This window comes from Chaetodon auriga, chromosome 10 (assembly GCF_051107435.1).
Source record: "Chaetodon auriga isolate fChaAug3 chromosome 10, fChaAug3.hap1, whole genome shotgun sequence".
Classification (NCBI taxonomy): Eukaryota; Metazoa; Chordata; class Actinopteri; order Chaetodontiformes; family Chaetodontidae; genus Chaetodon; species Chaetodon auriga.
In genome coordinates, this window is record NC_135083.1 from 23,060,894 (window position 1) to 23,080,806 (window position 19,913).

The 19,913-nt window shown below is 43.7% G+C and overlaps 2 protein-coding genes across 2 annotated transcripts; both read right to left on the reverse strand.

Moving 5' to 3' along the window:
• Positions 1 to 187: 187 nt before the first annotated feature.
• Positions 188 to 8,396, reverse strand: sars1 (seryl-tRNA synthetase 1). Its single transcript, XM_076741657.1, has 11 exons — positions 8,234 to 8,396; positions 7,096 to 7,166; positions 5,886 to 5,966; positions 5,580 to 5,738; positions 5,225 to 5,368; positions 4,860 to 5,015; positions 2,789 to 3,010; positions 2,490 to 2,619; positions 1,667 to 1,824; positions 1,415 to 1,544; positions 188 to 1,204 (listed from the first exon to the last, which is right to left on the reverse strand). Exons 1-11 carry the CDS (start codon positions 8,367 to 8,369, stop codon positions 1,041 to 1,043), a joined length of 1,551 nt encoding a protein of 516 aa, XP_076597772.1. The 5' UTR covers positions 8,370 to 8,396; the 3' UTR covers positions 188 to 1,040.
• A 394-nt stretch (positions 8,397 to 8,790) lies between these two features.
• On the reverse strand, positions 8,791 to 19,677 carry LOC143327259 (interleukin-17 receptor D). Its single transcript, XM_076741522.1, has 12 exons — positions 19,440 to 19,677; positions 15,457 to 15,541; positions 14,655 to 14,813; positions 14,155 to 14,273; positions 12,878 to 13,001; positions 12,588 to 12,626; positions 12,305 to 12,450; positions 12,106 to 12,180; positions 11,185 to 11,251; positions 10,415 to 10,561; positions 10,098 to 10,318; positions 8,791 to 9,988 (listed from the first exon to the last, which is right to left on the reverse strand). The coding sequence occupies exons 1-12, from the start codon at positions 19,554 to 19,556 to the stop codon at positions 9,437 to 9,439; spliced, it is 1,851 nt and encodes a 616-aa protein (XP_076597637.1). The 5' UTR covers positions 19,557 to 19,677; the 3' UTR covers positions 8,791 to 9,436.
• Between the last annotated feature and the right edge of the window lie 236 nt (positions 19,678 to 19,913).

Sequence of the window (19,913 nt, forward strand, 5' to 3'; positions counted from 1 at the left end):
AAACACGTCTGATGATCCATCAAAAGCACTTTCAGCACAATTTCATTTAAAAGGTTGCATGGTTTCTGGGGAGTTTCCTCTCATACTGTGACTGTAGACAGTGTTATACAGTGTGTGTGAATGTGTGTTCACACACACAGCACAGTTTAAAGACACAGAAAAAACCAAACACACACACAAAAAGATCTTCCATATCAACTGTATTTAATATGAGTTTACAGTGAGTGCCACTTCAGCAATGCTTAATCATATATGCACCGTTATATTAGCAAGCGTACACGGACAAGGTCAATGTCTCAGTCATAAGATCGTGAACAGCATTATGGCCAATATGACTGGAAGATGATGATGATGATGATGACATGAAGAGAAGCCTAAAACAGACAGATACCTGATCGATTTCACAAGATCCTGAATTACAGTAGTTAGATCAACTTTAAAGCGTTTCAGACACGAAGGAATCAACCACATTTTAGAAGAGAGATGCAGCTTTTGGTCTCAAAAAAGAGCCCGTGAATGAATATTTTGGACAGTTACTGATCAGTTATACAGAATAATTACAGGTCCCAAACAGCTGAAAACAAACCTGTTTATAAGCAGTCACCAGACACGGAGCTGCTGATTCAGCATGTGAGGCTTATGTGTTTGTTTTAGGCTCAGTGGTGCTGCAGACGTGAGAAACGGACAGACAGGCAGACAGGTGGTCAGTGGACTCTGAAGTGGACTGTAGACAGGTGAGAGCACAGAGAGATCCCTTTGTCAGTGCGCTTCAGGTGGACGAGGGGAGGAACAGCCCAGATGAACAGCACCATCCATCCATCCATCCAGACAGACAGACACAGGTGGGACAGAGCCAGCCTTCACGATCAGGTAAGAGCAGCTTTAAGTGCCAACCTTGAGAGATTTGTTTCCCCATTTTCTAACTGTTTCAGTTCAGGAGAAACAGCCAACCTGAGCCCTGATCCTTATACACGGGGCTCTATTCCATCTGTGTCTATCTGCGTGGATGGTGGAGCGACACTGTCGTCTTGAACTGGAGTCTATGAGTCGTTGACGGACATGCTCTCCATGACGTTGGGCAGGTTCTGGTCTCCTCCTTCCTGCTGCTTCTTCTTCTTCCCTCCATCCTGCTGTTTCTTTGTTTTCTTTGACATCTCCTGATCAATGGGAGCAGGCTTGACAAACTTAATGATCTCTGTCCATCCTGGAGGAGAGACGGGTTGGACGGAAATGTTAGAAATAACATTTCAGGAAACAGACGTGTTTGCTTTGTTGCTGAGAGTTTGAAGATCAATAGCACCCCACACATGTCTGTGCAATGAGTATGAAGCTACAGGCAACAGCCTGTAAACAGGGGGAGACAGGGGGAGACACACAGCACACACCAGATGTGAACGCATTCAGCACAGCTTACCAGGAGGCATGAACTCCCTGAGCTTCTCTGGAACAACGATGCCTTCTTCGGTTTGATAGTTCTCCAGGATGGCACACATCACGCGCGTGGTGGCGCACATGGTCGCGTTCAACATGTGCACGAACTCTGCCTACGTCGCACACCGAGAGAGGAAGTGTATCAAGAGTACGCAGCCACAGAAGGGACAGAACATGCACCGAGGCTCATCATCATCATCATCATCATCATCATCATCAGACAGACAGCACTCACCTTGTCCATCATCTTTTTGGTCTGTCCGTAGCGGATGCGGAGGCGTCTGGCCTGGTAGTCCGTGCAGTTTGAGCAGGAGACCAGCTCTCTGAAAGCACCAGAGCCAGGAAACCAGGCCTCCAGATCCAGCTTCTTACTGGCTGCATGATTAAGGGCACCTACGATGACACAGTGGTAAGAAGTTAGCCGATATCATGGCAGCTAAACTCTCTGTAAATAACCGCCTGGACAGAAAATGATCTCTGTAATCACAAGGTTATTATAATAACAAAAACCTGGAGAAAGTACTTCTTTTTAAGAGTATAGGGCTGCAGAAAACAACTGTTTTCATTACAGATTGAACCGCAGTTTATTTCTTCATATCATGCTTTCCTAAAGCCCGAGGGGACGTCTTCTCCTTCGCTTCAACCAGCTGTCCACAACCAAAACAATTCTGTTTACTGTGACATGAAGGAAAGCAGAAATTCCTCACATTGGACAAGATGGAACTGGGGACGTTTTGGCAATTTTGACGGAAAAAGGACTTGATTTTTTAATATATTACAAAAACATCAGCTTTTCTTGCCAAAGTTGTTTAGTCCCTTAACCGCAAGAAAATGAACTGCAGGAATGTCTCCTGGAAGCACATCTAACCACACAGTTGTTACTCACAAACAAAAGCAACAAAAACCTTTATTTCTCGAGAGTTCCCTGGTCTGAGAGCGCGTGGAACTATTTGACTGGAAATAATTAAAAGCTTTCTGTTTATCCGATGCTTTCCAGCAGCTTCAGAAGTGAAGCGGCGACATTTGCATAATGTGGTGGAAGTGCGTGCTGGACCTACCAGAGACGATGTTGACGATGCGGTAAGGAATTCCCAGTGACTTGTAGAACTCCTCCGCTGTTCCGATCATCTCATCGAACATCTCCCACGATTTGCCGTCATGTGGTGAGGCATAGACGAACTGCTCGATCTGCGAGGGGAAAACAAAAAGGGGAAGTCGAGCTACTTTAGTGCGTGCATGGCAGCACGATGATTCGATAAGTGATACCAGAAAGTGGCCATTTATTTGTTTATTTAAATGATCAATCCCAGTGAAAATGAAAAATTACATAAAGCAGGACTTTTGTCCCTCAGCTGACCTTCTCAAACTGGTGCACCCTGAAGATGCCGCGGGTGTCTCGGCCGTGGGAGCCCACTTCCTGTCTGAAGCAGGTGGAGAAGCCGGCGTAGCGGATGGGCAGGTCCTCGGGTTTGAGCCACTCCTCCCTCAGGAAGGCTGCGATGGGCTGCTCGGAGGTGGCGATGAGGTACTTCTCATCGATGGAGCTGTCGTCGGACTTCTCGCTGCTCTTACCGATGACCTGACGTAAACGCACACGAGAGAGATGAGATAATTAGCACATTAAGTATGAGTCACTGTTGTTACATTCAGTGGAACCTGGTCCAGTTCAGTGGAGCCACACGGGCTGCGGATGAGACGCTCCGTCCTCACGTCCAGCACACTGATCATGATGCAGACATGTTGGGTGGAGCGGGCTCCTGCTGCTCTGCTCAAAACCACTTCCAGCCCTCACTCACCATGGCAGGCAGAACTGCTGATGGTGTGCATCTCCTCTCATGCCAAACAAAACATATTTCTGATCCTGTACCCAAAAATGATGCATCAACAGCTACGGATGTGTCATGCTATGACTGTTGTGGTCAGACTCATCACATTATTATGACAATATTGAACAAACTCTGCTGGAGTACCACCATAAAAGCTGGAACACAGCGAAATGACCTCACACCACATATGTCTTGGATTTTATCAAAGCTAACAAACAACTGTACACTACAACTTAGTTGAACTCTGCGAAAAACTTCAAAACACTTTCAACACCACAAACGAGAGCAGGCTGCGTGTGGTTGAGGACCGTTTGCTGGGAATGACTTCGGACGCAGCATATTGTCTGTGTTAATGGTTAAATCACACTGCATGGAACCTAACAGTGATGGACCATGGCAGAGCGATACTGGGCCGCCGAGTTAAAGCTGTTGAAGCGTGTTATCATGACGCATCAGTCAGCTAAAACGCATGCCATCTTTCTAACTCGGTTAACACTAAGACACCTACAAACAAGGCGTGCTTCAGTAGGTCCACGAGTTAGTGTTAGCACAGCCAGTCATGGCCACAGTAGCCTGAACTAGACAAACCAGGAGCCTGGTTCTTTGGTTCTGCTGCAGCTGCTCTGCAGCTGTTGACCAGTGGAAAGGCACTCTGTTGTGGTTAAATAAAACAAAACTGATATTGAAGGCAGGAGTGCTGCGCTGTGTTCACGGCACACTGGGAGGAAAAAAAACTGCCATATTAATGATGGTAATAAAATTGTTGTCTACACGCATGCTACGTAATGCTGTTTCATCACGGTGTATAGTAAATTCAGCACATGTCCACCAACTGCAGATGTAGCCACTGTTTCACAATGGTTAGATCGCAGCCTGTTCTTTTAAAATCAAGCTCCGTTTCCTGTCACCAATTTGTGTTAAACAAGGTATGCTGTGTGTTAGGGCTGGGTGATAAGGTTTCCACTAAATATCATAATATTAATAAGAATATTTCCTATATGCAGTACACACATTCGAGCATTTGGAGGTACAGCATCGTCTACAGTGGCTGAGAGTGCAGCAGCATCAATGACAGCGAGCGCACCACTGCTGATACTACCTACAATGTGTAGCTCATCGTTTGGGCCTCAAGGTGGCCCTACTGGGCCAAAAATATGAGAACACCTGAAATCTTATAACACAATGATTTTAATATGGTTGTTTGATTTTTCAGATTTCAGAAAATCATTTCATCTTCTTTTTTTCTACCGCCACATGGTGTTCTGATCTTAGCAAGATCTTTTAGCAAGTTTAGGAAGTCTTTTGTTCCTTCAGAGGCCGCCTAATACCTGTATGGTGCAATGTATTGATTAGTTGATTATAATGTTGAGGTACAGTTTGTTCATGCAGTCCACTGTGTACTGAGCTATTCATTTGTCTCCATATTAGTGCGTGTGTCAGCGTATGCTTGAGCAAGGGTGCTTGGGAGTCCCCTCCCCTGTGTTTGTATGCTCGTCCCCTTCACCACTGAGGTTTAGCTCCAGTCAGATTCGTGACGGCTCCTTAGAAAGTTAAACACAAGTTGACAGAAAAAGCGGAGGAATCCAGTAAAAGCTACCACACCTTGTAAAGCTCTTCGTCAAACTGGCTGAGCTGGGCGACTTCCTGCATGACCTCTTTCCTCATGAAGAAGGGCGTGTACAGCATGGTGTAGTTCTTGCTGTGGAGGATCCTTAAGGCATAACTGATCAGAGCCTGCTCCAGGAACACCAGCGGCCCCTGTACATAATGGAGGAGAGGAAAACAACTAAACAGCTGGTTTCTTGATTGGCAGGTACGGAGGCAAAAGGGCGGTCACAGTCTTTCTTTGGAAAGAGAAAAAAAAAGCTTAGAAAGGAGAAAGAATGTTGGTCTGTTTGTGCTTGTCAGATGATGAGTGATTGACTGGTTTAGTTCCTGCATATGTTGCACATTATATTTGAACTCACCTTCAGAAAGTAACCTCTGCTCCCAGCCACAACAGCCCCCCTCTCTCCATCAAAGCCATCGATCATGACCACCAGGTCCACATGGGAATACTTCTTCTGGGCGGTGCAGTCGCCCCAGGTGCGCTCCACCTTGTTGTCTGCATCCTTTTGGGAGGAGGCAGGCGACATGCCAGATGAGGCTCATGAGTCAACAGTTCAATTCAAGCTCCTAAAATGTGAGGATCTGCTACTTTTGTCAGGTTTATATCACAACCCCAAAACAGTGCTCCCTGTAAGTGGACGTTTTTGTTTCTTGTACCAACTACTCAAAATCAGCTCTGACTTTAACCACATCTGCCTGCACCACACCACCCACCTCATCATTGCTGACGGGTACAGATGGGTGCAGAAGGTTGCCGATCTCTCTCAGGTACTCGAAGCGCTCTGCCTCCAGCTTCATCCTCTCACTGTCAGTTTTCTCCACCGCCTCGTCCACCATTAACCGCACCTTCTTGATCTGGGTAACTGTCAGGGCCTGACACAAAAACATGCAGACAAGAACAGAAAATCAAAGAAAGAAAACAGCAACTTGTAGGTTTTAGATTTGATCTGTCTTATCAGAGATTCATTTAACAAAATGCATGCATGTGGTTGTAAGTGCTTTGAGTACAGGCGGTCATACCGATAGTGTATCAGCTGTTAGGGACTCCAGGTTCTGTGCTTCCTCAGGTAAAGAATCGTCTTCCCCAACAGGCTCCTTTCTCTGCATTTACAACATAGACAGATGTTAAGAAAGGCAAAAATTCAGTTCTAAAAGTGTGACCTCCCTCTCAGGGCTGGTTATTTCTCCTGTCACACTGCGTTACATTTAGGGATGGGCACCGAATTTCGGTACTTTTTGGGTACCGACCGAATTCCCGCTGAAGTACCGAGTATCGATTCACGGGAAGTCCGTCGGTACCACATTTCGGTACCTGAACGCACCTTTTTTTTTTTTTACCCTGTACGCACCTTGACGTTATGCGTCGGCGAGAGCGGAGGACTCGGTGACGCGGTTACGTCAGTGGACCGCAAGCGCTCCGAAGTCTGGCTTCATTTTACCAAGCTGGATGCCGACAACGCGCGGTGCAACATTTGTGATGCAAAGTGCAAAGCCAGCAAGGGAAACACGGCCAACTTGAGGAAGCACTTGGTTAAACACCAAATATTCCTCAAGGCGGAGGAGTGCACGATTTTTGACAGTTTAAAAACACAGGCTAACGTTACCACAGCTACTCGCCCGGCGCCAGCATTAAATGTTACCGCCAGCAAGCCTGCTGCAGCCAGCGGCTCGACACTTGCAGCCAGCTTCGAGGAAGGAGAACAACCGCCCCTTTTAAAAAGGTAGACGACGACGACGACGACGCAGCTTCAATTAGCTCAGCAGCATCATTATTTTGAAAGAAACCCGCCGAGTACAGGCTGCAAATGTTAAACATTTCATACAGTTATTTATTTTGAAAGTTGTTTGTTACTGTACAGGCAGCAGGTGCAAATGTGAAACATTTTATACAGTTATTTATTTTGAATCTATTTATTTTTAAGTTATTTACTTTATCCCCACACACATTTTTCTCAAGTTCTATGTTGGAGTTATTTCACTTGATGTTATTGAAGAATAAATGTTATAAATTCCGAAGTTTTGACTATTTTTTAAATATACAAAATAACTTTAATTATCAAACACATATCCCCCCCAAAAAAAGTATCGAAAACAGGTACCGAAAAATACCGGTATCGATTCACAGGTACCGAGTATCGGTATCGTATCGATTCAGATGTGAAAGGTACCCATCCCTAGTTACATTAGACCAAGACCTGTTCAGTCATTTAGTGTCCTGATGCTTCAGTACCTTCATTTTCTCCCCGATGCTCTTGCTGCAAAGGTTCTTTGCTTTGTTGAGGTTGTCTGCAGTGAAGCGGCCTGTCAGGGGGTACATCAATGTCAGTTAGTGCATGAGACTGGGTGTGTGTGTGCGTGAGCTGCAGTAGCTGGTGACCTGGTGACAGGTGTTGCCGTCAGTAGCAACTGACCCTCAAAGACTATGATAAAAATATAAACAAACTGCTTTCGATCTTAAATAGTGGCAACTATATACTGGTAAAATCACTGACGTTATCAAGCTGGGTCACACTCGCACTGTCTGCGAGTACACTGCAGGGCGAGGTGGACTTGTCATGTTGCTTGCTGGGATTGCATCAGATTGCACGTTATTACCCGGCATCGCTAAGCTAACTTCACCCTGCGTTAGCCAGCATTTTGTATGAACGTTGTATCTGTTGATAATGTTGCGGGAACTTGTGGTTACCTAGTGCTTGGTATCTATCGATTAGAAACCTCATTTTAAGTAACTACCGTCACCTACGTGGTGGATAAACATGTGGCTCATTTGGATCCGCTGAGCGGCGTTAGCTGCGCTAACATTAGCACCATTGCATGCTAGTCGCTTCCTCTGTGAGAGCATCATACCAAACTCAATTCAAAACTGACTAGAAATTGTTGGCTAGCTTACTGACACACATTCACCTTCTCTACAATTAGTTTTTTTTAACACGCTGTTAAAGTAATGTCCACTGATAAATACGGTACGAATATAATGCTATATAAGCAAGGGAACTATTCCAATCGTTCACTTTCTGAAATAATTCGCAGTCCACTGCAGTGTAGCGAAGGTTCTCCTTACTGCGGCAGCAGAGCATGGAGATACCAAGCGAAACCATTAAGAAAGTATTTTCTTGAAAACTATTTTAGCATTCAATGTACCGAATAGAAGACTATGTCTAAGTCTACGACTAAGTCTATTAAAGTCCCGAATGGGATGTGACAGTTGGCTGTATTCGCACATCAAGAATGCAACAGCAGATTTTTTTAATGGAGTTGGGCGTGAGCACCTCTCCAATACACTGACGCTACGCTAACATTAGCAGTATTAGCCACCGCGCTAACGTTAGCTACTATGACTGAAACAACAGAAACAAAAAGGCGCTTACATTTTCTCCACTCTGTGTCTGCGGCGACCAGTTTATCTACGAGTGTTACATCTTTAAACCTCTTCCTTTGAGTCTCACGGACGATTTCTGGATCGCCGCCTTTGTCGGTCCGAAACAGGTCCAAATCGAGCACCATCTTTCCACGCTGGCTGTCAGAGAGAGCTTGAATGAGCTCACAGCGTCGACTCGTCCAACCGGGTTGCCAAATCTTGTTAGTCGAGTCGCTAAACCGTAATCACAGTTTGAATAATTATTCATGTATATATAAAACGTCCCTTTTTAACAAACCAGTCTCTTTCTCAAATATAATTTCAAAAAAGCGATTATACTCGGATGAAGTTGAGGATTAAACAACTTTCGATACATCCAAATCGGAGGTTTTCCTCCAGCCTGGCAACATTCAGCACCGGCTATACGTCAAGAGAGCCACGCAAAAATGTCATGATGAAAGCATCGTACGTGATATATTTGAGGAGCCGAAGGAAAGTTTTCTCAATATTATTTTATTAGATGATTAAATGCACAAAAAAATGTTGTTTCACAATACAAATGGCAAGATAGGTGGTTGTACATACATGTAACCTCACATCAGTATAAAAGTAAAAATGGTCGGACCAATGAATCCATTCTTATTTGAGTATAATATGAGATATGCACGTGTATAAATAAACTACAAGCATGGCACTAAAATGGCACGTATACAATGTTCAACGTGTACTTCATAATAACTTCAATAACTCAAGTAGCTATGAGATTCATTTGAGTTTGTTTCTGCACAATGCTGATATCATTTCATAACAGCTTTTAAATGAGACTGCATGAAAACAAACAGAAAACGGCTCCCAAATACATTTGTAAGACTAAGATAGCTTTATTGACTATTACACATATTACTTTTTACAGATCCTTCCCGTACACATACATGTAGCATGTTAACACGTTGCATTACTCAAAGTGCGCAGTTGCTGCCACAGCAGCTCAGCTGAGGCAGAGGTGGTGACTTGGCAGATTGCTTAAGGGCACATCAGCATGGATTGTACATGTGTTGATCACCTTCCAGCTGTGAGCTCATGGCATCTCACCAAATATTGAACCATCAGGTTTGTGACCATTATGGCCATCTCTCTTCAGGTCAACCTTTCTCTTCCACTGAGCTGAGGACCATCATTCAGTCAGGGTGTATGGATTTCTTTTTTTGTGTGTTTAGTCCCCTCCTTCCACAGAGCAATGGCTTTTTGCCCTCATTTCCATCCTGGCCTCATAGATAGCCCACTGCAGAGCTGCTCCGGCGGGTAACTTAGTAAAGCCTTCCTCTGAGATGTGATGTATCTTCAGGTAACTCCCTGGCCTATGCAGAGCCACTCCATGGAGGTGGGAGAAAAGCAGCGCCAAGTCACTTGTCAGCCTGTAGTGAGACACCAGCCTCAGCTCAACTGGGATATCCGCTTCCTCGGAGTACTCAAAAATGGCCGCCATGTATTTGGACAGGTCCTGGCCCCTGGCTTTGGCACGGCCCACCTCTTCTCCAATAAGTTTGATGGCTGCATCAGAGCTGAAGGCGTTGGGGTCGAAGTCCAGCTCTCCGTCTGCCTCCTCGTCTTCATCGTCACCCTCTGGCTCCGGAGGCTCAGGTTTGTGACTGAGGCCCCGAGAACAGATCACCAAGATGAAGTCGCACTCCTGGATCTGCCGGTAGTGCCAGGCCATGCTTCCCTCCCCAGCCACACTCAGAGAGTCCCACAGGTCCAGGCACACCTGAGAAGAAAATGGACAATATAATTAATAGCTTTGAAAGAGTTTGTTCCACTAAAACAGAACATCTGTAGCAAACTGCATTAGAGCCATGAAATGTCCCATCCACTACCTGAGTGGCCATGTGCTGTTGTATAAAAGCCCCTAACTGCATGACGGCTTTGACATGAGCGGGGCCATCATAGCTGCTGTAGCAAATCAGGAGACGAGGAGGGGTCAGTCTGTTTCTCTGCAAAGTCACCACTTCCTCCTGAGTCCCACTCTCCTGATGATGTTGTACTTCACACAATGGCGGTAATGGCAAAGACAGGTCAGAGGTACAAGAAATGTTCCCTGTAAAATGAACAGTTTGCATGATTTTCAAATTAGCCTTCATGGAAGGCAAACAGTGATTTTTTTTCCCATGAGATATGTGGCTTGTCTTTGCACCTGTATTCATGAAAAGTTTCTTCATCAGCAGGTGGGGCTTTCTTTTGGTGAGAGCAGCCAGTGAGACTGCAATAAAGACTAGCACAGCCAGGCACAGTGGAAGCATCAGAGCCAAGGAGGGAGTGACAGAGACCGGCGGGGCACTTTCTGAGGATGAGGATGTATGATCACATGACAACTCAATGACAGACATGGAAGAATAACTGCACATGGTTTGACAGTGTGGGAAATAGGTTTATTTGCTTTACTGCCAAGATGAGATGATTGATGCTAATTACGGAGCTAGAGCTGGAAGTAGAGTAGCATAGCTTAGCATAAAAACTGGCTCTCTCTGAAATTCCACAATATGCCTGCAAGCACCTTTAAGACAAGGAAACCAGCAGAGAATCCAGAAATAACTGATTCAGGCCAACAAATAGACACAGCACATAGCTTCCTGTGAAACCCTAAAGTTTCAGACAGCTTTATTATACATAATTTGGGGAGAGACAGGCTGGCTGTTTCCCCCAGTCTTTATGCTTTATGCTTAAGTTGATCGCCTCCTGGCTATAGCTCTATAATTAGCATAGAAGCATCACAGACGTATTACTTGAAAGGATGAAAGGCTGATGGGACTGTCGAATTAAATACTGTGTCTGTGTCCATAGACTGTATATGGTCCAACACACGCTTTATATCTCCACAACAAAAAATTAAGACAGGGTCTGCACAGCACCTGCTATGATACACTGTGACTGTGTGCATCAGCAGCAACTAAACATTCTCCCTACCTTTATGAATACGCACGACCTGAACATTGAACGTTTTCCTCACTGCATCCACTTCGTCAGCTGCAATCTGTGACACAAGAAAGCGTGAAAGTTCATTCTTGGTGTTGGAAAATGTAGTTTGACAAAATAGTCTTAAACCTGTATTCACTGATTTTTCTTTTTGGTCTCTTGGGGGTCGTGCAACAAGCTCTGAATGCAACACTGACATATTATCGCCTTAAAAAAATTTATATCGCAAACATGATAGCAAACAGTTGCCTATTTATCAACCGGACAAAGCTACATTAGCATTTATTGAAGCTGTGTTCCTGGCCCGATACTCTGTCTCCTTTTAGCTCTGTTTTGTTCTCCACCAGCTCTTAGACGAGCATGTCTGACTCGTTGGCTGCCACATGCTCTGCTATGTTCACCAAACAGCCTGTAACTTTGATTGTGTGCTGTACAAAGTGTTGTGTGTATTGTACACTGGCTCTGAGCTTTTTGCAGGATTTAGCTGTCTGCTGCTGGAAACAAAGCTGATGACAGCAGCGAGAGTGAGCCAATGCAGTAAAACTGTCAGCTGTATAACCAAAAACATTAAGTTCTACAGAGCTGAGGGGAACCACAGTGTTGAGTGATGATTCTCTATGAGCGTCCTCTTCTATGTTATGCTTGATACATTGTTAATAAGACTGACAACTTAACCATCTCCACAACAACTCTGACCTCCATGAGAGGTCCATGAGACGTGGTGGAAAGGTCCAGAATCAAACCAGAGGCGGACCTTAAATTATGATTATTCTGTCAAAGTAGTGTTTCAAGACAAAGAATAAAAAAAACTTTTACTTGCAAAACAACATCTTTTAGTTAAAACAGTGCTAGTTTTATATATGATGAAATCAATGTGAAGTAGAGATTAGCTATTATCCACATTTATTTTACCTCACAGGTGTAATTGGTGCCTTCTTGAAGATCATTCAGCTGGTAGCTGTAGTGAGTTTGGTTTGTGGAGGAATTCTAAAGAAATTAATGGATAATATAATTAATAATTAAATTCACTTAACCAATAAATACGTCCATGAATGCTCTGCCTGAAAACAAAACAGGAAAATCTAAAGCTGCTGAAGCTGAAACCACTCACAGGTATTATGTCTGTGTATTTCTTCATGCCGTTTGCGTAGCACAGTGAGAAGTAGCTCCTGATGCCCAGGTTTGGAGGAGCCAGGTTAAAGGTCACAGTGACAGCAGTCCCTTCCTGCTGGACCTCAATATGTGTGGGGTGCCAGTCTACAACCATGAAATATTGAAAGATACCGTAAAGCTGATCATAAGAAGAAACCTTTTATTAAAAGATGGCATTGTAGTACCAGACTGGAGTTTATCTGGGAACTGTGAGAAATTCAGAGTCAAATATTTTCTCTCACCTTTTTTGCACTGCTCAAGACCGTTCTTCTCTGCACATGCTGCAAAACCACAATGTGCGTATTAGTATAAATTCACTATTAATCAGAGGAAAGTCTCACTGAAAGGCTCACAAAGACAAATGCCATTTTTAGAGACCGCAAAAGCCTCCTTATGGCAATGCATAATATGTAATTAGAACTACACGCACTGTAAAAGTGCCAACAGATGGAATTTAGATGTTAAAGGCTTCCCGGAAGCAACCACAAACTCTGTAAACTCTCAACATATCCAGAGCTGAAAGGGGCCTCACAGCGTGTAGAGAAGATCTTGCTGTGGTAGAACCTCTCCCACTCCTCAGGCACTGGCAGGGCCATGACTGTAACTGCATACTGGGACCCAAGGGAGAGGCTGGGGAAAGGGTCTGACTTGTACACCTGCAGAATACAGTGGCAGTTACGACCTTGGTTTTCTTTGAACACACAACATGTTTTTATCTGATAAGGCGAGATAAAAGTTTTTGACAGGCTTTACTCAGGGTTCAGGAGAACAGTTTCCTCATACAAAATCTCATACAGATTGTTGTTGTATATTAGAGACATACTGTATAATAACAACATATCTTAAAAAAAGATGAGATGGGCCATGCAGAATAAGTAATTTTCAAAGTCTTTTGTTGTTTTATTGTTTCATTCACTTTACTTATTCCTTAAAAACTAAAACTAAAACACCTCGGAGAGCAGCTTTCAGTTTGCAATTTGGATACGAGACTTGGACTTGGTTATGTACCAGAGTACTAACATAGAGTGGCTGTTGCAGGCTGTGGCTCTAGTATCAACATAAACATGTTCACCCACAAAATCAAGGTCGCCAAACACTGTATATCTATATATTGTATCTATATATAAACACCATAACCAGTACCGCGATGCTCTTTTCACTGGATTTCCCGTTAGTGTGCGGTGCTCTTTTCACCACCCTCACTAAGCACCAGTTAGTATGGCCAACAGTTGTGAGTGTATGCAGCAGTGTATGATTTCATGCATGTAGGAAAAGCACTTCAGGACATTCCTGTAACATAAGACCACATAAATAACAGGCTTCCCATAATGTATAGCTTCTCTCATGACATTCACAGCTTTCAGATCTTCGGCTTAAAATGTACAGCTGTTTCCACTATATGTCACTGTGATCTCACCTAAAACATGTGGTTGTAGCAATCACCAGATCATCATTTGTGAGTACACTCAGAAATCCATTATCCATTACATCCGTGCAACTGTCATGTGCAATATTGCATATGTTTTACTGTGCTTATGTATTTTTTACTGTTTGAACATTTTCTATGGTACAATAGTCTAAAAACACTGAATTTTATTATCCATATCTTATTCAAGCAATTCAAAATCTGTCATCATGAAAATGAGGCATCCTTCTCAAAGCAACATTATTATTACATTCAGTACAAAGGGGGAATGTCTTTGGTCAAACGGAATGGAAAAGATTGTCATTCCACACACTGATAAAAGCATATCAGCATCTGAGACAGGAAAACAGGCACAGACCCAAAGCAAGTGGTGCCCTTCTTACCCTTTGAGCATGTGACGGCGAGAGGGAGAGGTTACGGTGGAAGAGGAAGAGCTGACAGGCAACGCTAGACCCTCCCAAAGCCTGGAGGGACACCTGAAAGCCTCGCAGGAAGGCAATCCCTGCAACAAACACAAAGGGGCAGAGTGACAGCTGAGTCACAGACTCTGTGGCTACAGCAGATCGATGCATGGTCTGTAAACGTTTAACGAGTCATCTGTCAGAGCCACACACAGCATCTCTCTCATAATTTGAAGTGTTGTGATAATGCATACCTTTCAGTAATGATTCACATTATGTCATTGAAATCAATCAAATCCTGACATGAGAAATTACTCTGGGGGAGGTAACTCGCGTCTGTATTAAAAACCACTCAAACCACTGTATGACTTCCATCCAACTTAAAGAACACTATGCGTCCTGACAAGAACTGTGTGCCGAAATTGGCATAAAAAGTAAGTAGAGAGATGTGTGTTTCTGTCTGTAAAGCCACATGAGCATACCATAGTGACTGGGCTTCCAGGAGACAACGATGGTGTCAGATTTAGGGTTCAGCTCATGGACAAACTCAACCTTCACATCATTTGGTGCTTGGACGTAGTGCTGACAGATTTCAGGGTCGTCTTCTCCTAGCAACTCAAAACATGGCCATGGAACACAGCCTGAGGAGAAATAACAATGGATAGATAGAATCTCAAGTGTTTCAGACAATGTCAGTACAATTTCTAGACATTTATTCCAATACATTTCTGGATATGTAATGTGAAAGGAATCTGGGCAGCCTATTGGAGCAGCACAAGTCTGCAGCCATGCTAACAGCTCTGTGACGCTGTACTCACAAACAATCACAATGCTGATATTCATTCGCTGAGGTAACTGATTTACTGGTGTCTTGGCATGTTAACGTTTGCTTATTTGGATCATCATTGGTGTTGCAGCTATTTGGACAACTAAAGATTCATCCTTTGGAACATGAATGTCTGAACCAAATTTCTCAACAGTTTTTGCTATTTGTTTTTTATAACCTCGGTTATGACAGCTGGTAGTAGCCTATTTGCTCTTTAGGCTTGCCTGTTTAAATCCTAATATAAAGTGCAAACAGTATGGCGTCTGCTCATCCCAGGGCTAATGCTGTGAACTGTCACTTCAAGTTTGGGACGTGCGGGGCGGAGACAAGAGGAACAACATCTCACAGCAGCCAAAACCTGTTTGAGCAATTAGATTAACAATGCAGTCTGGGCTTCCATGCACTTTCTTAGAGTAATTAGTTCACAGTCCAGTGCACCCTGTCTGAATCACACTTACTTCCAAAAGCTTGAATGGAGTTAAAACCTAAAGCCCTCTTGACATCAGCTCGGGTTATTCTGCAGTAATCACATCCAGGTCCTCCCTGCAGAGGACGGAGAAATAATGATGATTAATTGATGATGAATGATTGATGAAAGATTTCAGACTTTGCACTTTCAACAGCATTTTTGCCTCCACATATTCAATGTTGCTTCACATAAGGTGAACAACTTGGATAAACAGGTCACTTAATTGTGAGTGCATTCAACTGGAATGCAGCAAGGACAATTTAAAAAACACCATAAGAGAGACAGCACACAGCACACAGTCCTACACTCAAATAAAAACAGATTCAAATGTTTTTAACCAAAATTTGATTTATGGTCAGATTAGCTCCACTGTACTGAAAGCTGATGCGGATTGGGTCAGAGGCAAGAATGTGAAAGAACTCGGAATAAATAGCAGCAACAAAGAAATGAACAAAACCAAATGCAATATAAAAAAAAACTGGAAATGAGCCGATCATAAAAGAAATAAATCAGTGTTTTACAGAGGAGCTGATTCAACTTCAGGCTGTAGTGCTGTTGAATTGTGTTGCCTTCCTGCACTGACTCCCTGCCTGACATCACCTGCCAAAGGGCTGCTGTCTGTCTCCAGGACCAAGTGCTCATGGCTGTCTAAACAGCTGCCTCAAAACTGGCATTCCCTCCATCCAGCAGAACATTTTCTCATTTCTGGGAACTTAAACGCTCTCTTACTCTTTGGCCGTGCCTCTTCAGCTGAAGAGCTTATCAGATGGTCAGAGAGCGTCTCAAACCTCCTCCCTCTACGATGCCTCACAGTGGGCTGCGTTTTTCTGTAGCTTTATGAAACCAACAACCTGACAATCATCTTTTTATTCCCTGCACAACTATTTCTGTTGCTTTTTTTGTGTAGAACTCCAGTGCAGCACTGTGAACGCCTGTGAGGAGTGACTGAAAATCTGCGCCTTTATCCCCATATACATGTATTTATTTTTTTACTTGCATGATTTAATTACACCTCATCCCTTTTTCTTATCCTTTTTTCAGGGGGAGGTAAAGACAAAAAATAGATGGAGGGAAAGGTTTACAAGCAACGTTTACCAGTATGTACACTCAATCAGAGGAAACATGAGAAAACGAACAAAACCTCAAGAAAAAGGAAGAAGAAAACATCTATGCAAGCCAGTTATTATGTATGAGAGTGCATATTAATTCACAACTGACAGAGAAAGAACAGAAAGGGAAGACGGAGCAGCCACCTGGGCACCATCCATGGCACCCCGTGGTTAGGTGGGCTATCGGGTTCAGGGTTGGACCTACTGGTCATTCATTTTTGTCATATATATTTCCGTGTAATAATTTATTATCTGATTTATATTTTGGATTGATAATCTAGATCTGCATGGTAACTAGAAACTAAAGCTATCAAATAAATGCAGTGGAGTAAAAAGTGCAATACTTACCTCTAATGTAGGGGAGTGGAAGAATAAAGTAACTTCTAAGTCTACTAAGTGCAGTACTTGAGTGAATGTATTTCGTTTGTTCCATGACTGCTGCCTCCATCTGTTGTCGTTACACACCGATGACCACACTGCAGTCTTTGTGAAATTCAATCCACCATCAGAAACGTATGCTTTTTTTTTTTTAAATGTCCTTTCAAATACAAGATGTAATCAGTAACAGCTGTGCTTACATCCTCGCTACCACATGCTGCCAACAGAGAAAACGTGCATATCTCAAGTATTAATAATAATAATAAAAAAAACTTGAAACTTGAAGTCCAGAGGAATGCTCAAGTTTCAGCCAAAAAAATGTCTTTCATTTCCAAACATCTGCACGTACTTTGCATCAATGGCTCAAACACTACATCAGCACTGACAGCGCCGTCAGAGGGAGTTTATACTGAATTTAAAAAAACCGCAGTAATGATGAAACAATACGGGTCTATTTCTGAATATCCCTCGTACTAAAATGTCAAATGTGCTTCCAGGTCACAGTATCAGCTGCTGCTGGTTTCTGTGTTGCAACGACTGCCACACTAAATAACAAAAGCATATTGAAAGGTGCTCGTCATCTGTGAGTAATATCACAATGTGTGCGTCAAGCTGCCTCACACACTCAGACAGCAGTGCTGACTTGCCCTGCAGGTTTAGAGACCTTACCTAGACTATCAAGTGGAGAAAACGAGAGAACAAGAAATACTGCGCTTGCCTGAGGCACGGGAGAGAGGGAGCGTTGTGATGTGTATGGTGGTTACCACAATGGCAGTTTAAACTGTCAGGTAATGGCCTTCAGAAAGAATTTGTGGCCTAAATAGTTACTTGCACGCAAGCTCGTGGGGGAACATAATCGACGCGTTTGGCATGCGCAGCACAACAGAAATCCTCCCCTGACATGCTCTCGATATGGGTGGCTTTTCGATACACACTGGGATAAATGAGGGCGAGAGGAGAGGAACACTGATTTGGCCTCGGCCGAAGTGAACGGAGTGTTCACTGCGATCCTCCTGCGCCAATCAGACCTCCCAATACAGAAAGGAGATCAGAGGAGTCGGCACCTGCAAAGACTCTTTAAATGAAGATTCTGTGGTTAGAGAAACCTGTTTCAGAAGGAGACAAGTTGCTACATCAAATTGACGGCGTGCGTCAGTCAAATGGATCGCTTGGCTTCCTCCCTTTTGCTCTTTACTGCTTCTGAATGTAAACGTGTCCCCGACAGAGAGCGCTGAGGCTCAAAGCTGTCTCAAAACATCATCCTGTTGCCTGGAGCTACCCACCTGAGTCCACGCGTGCAATATTTCTGACCTTTCACACAGAGGAGGAGCTGAGAGAAGCTTTCCTCAGTGAAAAAGACATAAATTTCATCTTTAGACGTTCAGGAATTTTCTGAAAAGAAGGACAGTATGTGTGCAAGAAATAAATAACCTCAGTCCCAGACGTCTTTGGCTTCCTGCTCTCAGTGTTCTCAGCTCTCAGCTATATGAAGCTTCCTTTTACAAACAGCTATACGAGCTCTGCTCTAACTTACTCTTGCTGACATATCTGCTTTCCAGCAGTTTCGAACCCTTTTGGCTTGTGACCACTCAAAATAATCATTGTGTTGCTTGGTGTGGTCTGTTTAATTGGAAAAAGATTTTTCCTTGCCAGATCATTAAACCTCTGAAATTTGGGGGCCTTTCAGACATTCCAGAAAAAGCTTAATTGCTGATTAGGAAAAAAAAAGAAAGTGCAGATTTTTTTTTCCTGCTTTCACATTTTTTTTTTCACTCCTGACCTTTGACATTGACCTTGACCCGTGGGGGGTCCTGACCACTGGGAACCACTGCTGTACGCTCAGTCAACCAGAGGCTTATTTCTTTTCTTCCTGTTTTATATGAATACATCATAACCATTTTTCTAGTGATTCACATAAAAAAAGCAAAGATTTTTGAGAACATCTGAAAAATGAGCGTGCTGTCAGATAAATCTAAAGACAGACTTAATATATCTGATGACAGACTGTACATTTCACATGGAAAAACTGCTATTTTTCAGGTTTTTGGACACACTCAGAAAGAGGAAACAGTCAGAGCGTGGCGTTCTTGATGAAAATAAAGCATGTCTGTGCAGTGAACAGACCCAAGCCAGGGAGACCATAAATGAATCTAATGGCTCTACACCTTCATTAATGTCTACCCCATCAAGTTAACAATGTTTTCTATTTAACACTAAACCACAGTCATTAAGTGCAGGTTTGTTGGCTGTGCAGAGGTGATTGCCAGCTCCCAACAGCCAAAAGACACAATGTCAACAGATGCAGATGCAGGAGAAGCAGCCTGTTTACTGAGCAGACCTCACAGCAGTATATACAGGCCAGCTGGAGAACCTTGGGTCTGAATGTAGACGCGGTGTAGCTACAGATGAACCAGCATATATGTCAGCGGATCGGCACAAGACGTACACACGTGTAAACGTACGAAAGGTTGGAAGCTCGGCTTACCTGTCGAATACAGTCCAGACTGCAGTCCTGAGGACTGATGGCCGCGACATCATCCTGAGCCCAGAGCCGCTGACCAAGTACCAAAAGATGGTACACAACAAAAGCTGCCTTCCACATGCTGCTACAGCCGGCATGACATTGTCCAGCGGTGAGCACCAGACCTCTAACTCACACACGAACACGGTGGACTGAACGGCTGCGAGACGCCGCCACTCAGCGCAAAAGTGAAATGTGACATCAAAGCCTCCTCAATGTTGCGTGAGAGTGAATGACAGGAGCCCTGGGAGGAGGGAGAGAGTCGATGAGGGGAGTGGTGTCTCTAGGTTATGGGTGGAGGCTTACCGGACATGTTTTAACAGTTCCGCTGCCAGAACAGTTCATTTTGTGCAGTAGGAGCAGGAGGCACAAGGCAGGTTTGACTTAAATTTACACTTTGTATTTACAGTTTGGGCCAAGAAAAACCCTGATCACACT